Consider the following 6,075-nt stretch of genomic DNA (forward strand, 5'->3'; position numbering starts at 1 on the left):
TAAAGTCAGACATCAATAAAAACTGGATACGCTACATATAAATTATGCTACTTCGTAACAATTACTAACGTTTAAAACCAACAAATAACCTTTCATTTTACTGTTAGTGTGACAAATCATTGTTACTCCATCCAATTCAGCAGGCTCAAACACCATGGAGTCCATTGCGCCAATGTGGTCTCAGAAACGACCTAATGCTTGTAAGAGCCAAGAACGTCGTGTCGTGCTTGGGTTGTATCCTCGACCCGTAGGGTTGGTCCGGCCCGATACGACTATATTTTTTTATTTTACAAAAAATGTATATACATATATATAGAATTTATATTCAATATTAAAAACATTTGAGCATGATGTTCAATTGGTTAGACAGTTTTACCGAGTGTCTCCCGCCCTACTTCCGTCAGGGCATGGGTTCGAACCCCACCTCCTGCACCGCGTTTTTAACATTTTACGCTGATTTAATCAAATGAGCCGACGACCATCTATAGGCGTGTCGTGGATTAATTTAAAATAGCTGTGACGGGCTGCCTGGGCTAGAGTTGTGGCCCGTGAGGCGTCTAGCCCGTGCCGGGCCGCCGTTTGGCCATCTATAGGCGTGCCGCGGATTAATTTAAAATAACTGTGACGGGGCTGCCTGGGCTAGAGTTGTGGCCCGCGAGGCGTCTAGCCCGTGCCGGGCCGCCGTTTGACCATCTATAGGCGTGCATCGGATTAATTTAAAATAGCTGTGAGGGGTTATTTGTGTATAGTATAGAGTATAGATATGAGCCTTTTCGTGCCTCTATATGGGTCATTTCGTGCCTGCCTTAAACGGGTCGTGCTCATGCCCACCCATGGACCGTGACCTCGGTCCAAACCCGGCTCGATATATCAGGCCGTGCCGGCCCGCCACTAAAATATTTCGGGTCGTACCATGCCTGGGTCATGCCTTTTTTCTGTGCTTCGGGCTACCTATACATACGGTCAACGCATAAGGCTGACATGAATATGGTGAGCAGGTTAACCAATCAGGTGGTGTAATTTTTTTGTTGGCCGGATGAACCTTACATCCCGCGCACGTATTCTCTAACTAGATAATCTCTCTCTTCTCCTCGTTGGCTGGCAGTTAGGCGTGGATACGTAAGAGAGGTGAAAATAAATAATAGAATATATGTGGTAATTGATATAGTATAAATATTTTGAGTAAATATGACTACGAATAATTATGAAATAGGGTAGAGAATTTTACTGACTAATGGGGTATTTGGTTTCTAGGGACTAATGTTTAGTCCCTCCATTTTATTTTATTTTAGTTTTAAAATTGTCAAATATAGAAACTAAAACTTTATTTTAGTTTCTATATTTAGTAATTTATATACTAAAAAGGAATAAAATGAAGGGACTAAATATTAGTCCCTAGAAACCAAACACCCCATAAGATGAAATATTTTTTAGGGTAGAAATTTAAAGTTCTGGACAGCCTAATCCTTATTTATATACTACTCCGTAGTCCGTACAATAATACCCACGGTGGCCGACTGGTTTCAGACGTTCGATTAATTTTGAACGGCCTACCATCTCCATTGGCATCCACATCCGTGACAGACTGACAGCCCTTGACACTGGTCCTGGTCCCAGCCCTCCCTCGCACTCCTATGGCGATCCCTCCCCGGATCACGGCGGCCGGTGGCGGCGGTCGCAAGACGAGGGTGCCGCCGCTCCCACCGGCGAGAACTCTCCTGACAGCCTTTGCCGCGGCGGTGGCGCTGGCTATCCTTTGCTTCCTCTCCTCGTCCCCCACCGCCACGCTGTCGGGTTCATGGAGATCCGGGGCCAGAAGCGGTGACAAGTACCTCTACTGGGGCAGCCGCGTGGACTGCCCCGGCAAACACTGCGGCTCCTGCGCGGGGCTCGGGCACCAGGAGTCCAGCCTCCGCTGTGCTCTCGAGGAGGCCCTTTTCCTCGGCAGGTAAGTAATAACTAATAACTACCTTACTGTGCTTATGCTCACTGGATAGTTCCTCTTTCTTTTGGATTAGCTCAATTTTCATCTAGTTGAAATTCGGAATGTGGAGACTAGAAAACTGATGCTAGAAGCCTAGAAGGAAGATAGGTCATGCTAATGTCTTGAACCGGCTAATGTGCTGCTGGTTTGTGACTACACAAGAAAAAAATGGCAAAACTACTGACTTTTGTCTCATTGCAGAATATTTGTGATGCCCTCAAGAATGTGCCTAAGTTCACTGCATAACACCAAGGGAATTATCCAAAATGGTGCAACTACAAAACAGAGGTTTTTGCTTCTTAGCCACATCTGTCTCTCAGTTGTGTTACCACAATGAAGTTTGCATATTTTACTATCTAAAGCAAGTATTTTGTAGATGGGAAGAAAGTTCATGTGCAATGGAATCTCTATATGATATAGATCAGATCTCAAGAACAGTACCAGTTATTCTGGACAACTCAAAAAACTGGCACGATATAGTATCAAGAAGCATGAAACTAGAAGTGGGAGGTGTGGCACATGTGCAAGGAATTAGCAGAGGTGAACTCAAACAAAATTCCATATACTCAACAGCTCTCATAATAAATCGCACTGCAAGTCCCCTTGCTTGGTAAGCGCACAGGTTCTTGTAGTGCCATTGTGGCCTTGTTTTTACTTCACTTGGACTTTAGCAATGCATGTGCTAATTTTAATCTATTATTATGTCCAAGCATTAACCTCATATCTGAAATATAGGTTTATGGAGTGCAAGGATCGCAAGAATCGTAGCTCAGTGATGTTATCCTACAACTTTTTGCCAAGTATGCCAGCGGAAAAACTGAGGAATGCAGCAAATAAGGTATCTTTTCTCACCTATCATGTTAATGCAGTCTGACAAGTACTTGAGAAATGGACTGGTTATGTTTCTGTTTCTTTTCCTCAATGTTTTGGTCATGTTCATAATTTCATATTCTTAGGGGTTTATTGTTTCTTGTTGGAACGATTTCACCCAGTTATTTCATACAATCCTTAAGCTGCACTGGCCTTAAATTACCATTTGATGTTATACCTAAAGTGCAGAATTACTGCTGCTAATTGAATCCTGACATTTGATTTGATAAATGTCTGATGACTTAAGTTTATCCATTCAAAACATAGTGTAAGTTCTGCAATTGCTGTTGTTTTGATGTTGCAACCATAAAGCAAAGCATATAACCAGCACCCTGCAGGTATAGCTACCGGTTTGTCTACTTCTGCTCTTTCTTGTGCCAAGTCATTAAAATGATATGCCAAGGCTGCACAGACTTCTGACTGGGCAAAAAGAGAACTTAGCTCAAGGCACATGCCTAGAGACATCTATAGATTTGTAACTTGTCAAGCATACATCAGATTTGGAAGTATGTTTAGCATACATCATCTTTGGAAGTTTGGTTTTGGATACTTGTTAATTCTCCTTTACATAAGTTCTTAGACCAAGCCATTCTCTCTTTTGTTATGTTCAGTAATATACATTGCAGGCTATGATGCAGCCCCTAAATCAGTTCCTCCATTTCAGATGAAAGAAATACTTGGTGATTATGATGCTATTCATGTGAGACGTGGTGATCTATTGAAAAATCGGAAAGATAGATTTGGTGTTGAACGGAGCCTTCATCCTCATCTAGACAGAGACACCCGACCTGAGTACATTAGAAAAAGAATTGCACAATGGATTCCACCAGGTCGAACATTATTCATTGCATCAAATGAAAGAACTCCAGGCTTCTTTTCCCCTCTGTCAGACAGGTACTATCTGCACTATTTTCTCATTTCTCTGTCCAACTAGAATTTCTGGCGTTGTTTAAATTAGCATCTATTTTCCTGTTGCATCCTAATGCATTGCAGTGCACTTCTGGGTAAGTGCACTTGGAAAGCTGTTCTCATTCTTGTTATTATTAAGGATTACTTAAATAAATTAAATTTATATTTCTGTTCACTTTCCATTCTGCCATGGTTAAACATTTCTTAGCAATAAGATGTTTTGTTGTGGCTGGTCATGTCAGTTCTTCAATCTGTATGCTGATTAAATCTTATTCAGGTTTCTACCTCTATGTGTGCTATTATATCAAGAACCACTTTGTGCTTACCGAAAGTGTTTGCTCATTCATTTGGCAACAATTCAGGTACAAGTTAGCGTACTCGTCCAACTTCAGTAGCATATTGGAGCCAATAATTGAGAATAACTATCAGTTATTCATGGTAGAGAGGCTAATGATGCAAGGAGCAAAGACATTTATCAAGACAATGCGAGAATTTGGGAGTGATTTAACCCTTTGTGATGATCCCAAAAAGAACACCAAAGTCTGGCAAAAGCCAGTATATACAGATGATTGACGTTAGTTGGTCGTCAAATATAATGCAGACTTGCAGAGCTCACTCTTTTAGCAACCTGATGGCCTGACATGGACAGCTGATTAAACCTGAAGCTGGCATGGTAGTGTTTGCTGTTATTGCAGAAGCCGTCTAAAATCAGCCAGCAGTGGTGGACACTACACCTACGGTTCATTTCAGCGCATCTATTCATACTACCACGTGTACTTATAATCTGGAAAAAGCCAAAAAGTCATGACCTTTTTTTTTCATAATTTTACAATTAGGAAGTAGTTCACAACTTACAAGAGAAGATTTGTTTGCAGATTTAGAATGCATATACATGTCACATCCTTCTGTACAGCATGTGTAAGAATGAACCAGCACTGTGAGGCTTATGTGTGGAGAATATCAGTAATTGTTATTATCTTTTAATTCGTATGGGTGTGTAAGAAACAACCTGCACAGTGAGGCTTATGTGTGGAGAATATCATGAATTGGTTGTTATCTTTTAATTTTATAGGTGTTGCTCTTGCAGTCCTTCTGATCAACTCCCAAAAGAACTGTAACATGGTCTGTAAAAGCAACTTGAGCTTTGAAAATTAAATTTGAGGTCTTTAGACAAAACACATGGTAACAAGGCCTCTAGGGCTGGAAACAGGGCTGTAAACCAAAACGAGCCGAGCTCGGCTCGGTCTGGCTCGATGGGTGATCGAGCTCGAGTCGCCGCCTACTGTGCGAGCTCATGGATGAGGTTTGGCTCGGCTCGAAGTTGGCTCGTGAGCTGGCTCAGCTTGTGAGCCACATCTTAGTAAATATAATTACATTATATATTAAATTAATAGCATTTAAATATAAAATATAGAATCGTTATGTAATATTATGAGCAATCTAAAATTTAAAGTGTTATATATCTATCATCAAAGACTAATAAATGAATCAATAATCCATTATGATTCTGCAGATTGATTAATTCATCACAGTTGGCGTAGCTCGGCTCGCTTACCAACGAGCCCAAAATATAGGCTCGACATGGCTCGCTCGAGGCTCACGAGCCGCTCTGAGCTGAGCTGCTCCGAGCTCGAGCCGGCTCGCGATACTCGAGCTTATTTTCCAGCCCCAAAGGCCTCTATTCGGTAACTCCTCACCTCTCTTTCCTAGGGGTTCTGGTCTAAAACCCTTAAACAACAATTGTGCTTGTTTGAAAGGATTTATAAATAGGTAGAGATGGGTGAATAACCTAAATAAATTTTGTACAAGTTCATAAATACTAAACAAAAATGTTAGTAAAAATGAATAATCTTGTCGGCGTTTCGATCCCGGGGGGTCTCTGGACCGACACGTAAATTGTCGCTGCGTGTCCCAGCTCAGATGGGTCGGCGCGAGACGGAACACAAGGGGGGAAAACAGTAAGGAGAAACCGCGGCCTCGTGTTGTCCTGCGCCCAGGGCGGATGCGCTTGCAGTAGGGGGTTACAAGCGTTCGCGAGGGAGAGAGAGAGATTGTCCGCCAGCCCGTTCTCCCGCGCGACCACCTTCTCGTACGAGAGCCCTAGACCTTCCTTTTATAGATGTAAGGAGAGGGCCCAGGTGTACAATGGGGGGTGTAGCAATGTGCTAACGTGTCTAGCAAAGGGGAGTCAGAGCCCTATGTACATGTCGTCGTGGCTGTCGGAGAGGTTTTGGCGCCCTGTTCATGTGATGTCGTGGCCGTCGGAGGAGCGCTTGAGCCCCGTGGAAGTACAGCTGTCGGGGCTGTCGGAT

The 6,075-nt window shown here is 42.7% G+C and overlaps 1 protein-coding gene across 4 annotated transcripts; it reads left to right on the forward strand.

Annotated features, from left to right (window-relative positions):
- Positions 1–1,515: 1,515 nt before the first annotated feature.
- LOC100382085 (calcium ion binding) lies at positions 1,516–4,830 on the forward strand. 4 transcript variants are annotated; one of them, NM_001174848.2, is made up of 7 exons: positions 1,626–1,948; positions 2,186–2,272; positions 2,361–2,594; positions 2,720–2,822; positions 3,519–3,748; positions 4,041–4,125; positions 4,206–4,765. In NM_001174848.2, exons 1-7 carry the CDS (start codon positions 1,635–1,637, stop codon positions 4,212–4,214), a joined length of 1,062 nt encoding a protein of 353 aa, NP_001168319.2. In that variant the 5' UTR covers positions 1,626–1,634; the 3' UTR covers positions 4,215–4,765. The 4 variants fall into 4 exon arrangements, with proteins under 4 accessions (XP_008643779.1, XP_020393493.1, XP_035815057.1 ...); XM_008645557.4 differs by lacking the exon at positions 4,041–4,125 and having other exon boundaries at positions 1,516–1,948; positions 4,126–4,830; XM_020537904.3 differs by having other exon boundaries at positions 1,544–1,948; positions 4,041–4,830.
- The last annotated feature ends 1,245 nt before the right edge of the window (positions 4,831–6,075 follow it).

This window comes from Zea mays, chromosome 1 (genome assembly GCF_902167145.1).
Source record: "Zea mays cultivar B73 chromosome 1, Zm-B73-REFERENCE-NAM-5.0, whole genome shotgun sequence".
NCBI lineage: Eukaryota > Viridiplantae > Streptophyta > Magnoliopsida > Poales > Poaceae > Zea > Zea mays.

Coding starts and splice junctions, on each gene's coding strand:
- LOC100382085 (XM_008645557.4), top strand. CDS start 1,635: ATGGCGATCCCTCCCCGGATCACGGCGGCCGGTGGCGGCGGTCGCAAG. Junction 1,949..2,185: donor GAGGCCCTTTTCCTCGGCAG/GTAAGTAATAAC, acceptor GTCTCATTGCAG/AATATTTGTGATGCCCTCAA. Junction 2,823..3,518: donor TGAGGAATGCAGCAAATAAG/GTATCTTTTCTC, acceptor CCTCCATTTCAG/ATGAAAGAAATACTTGGTGA.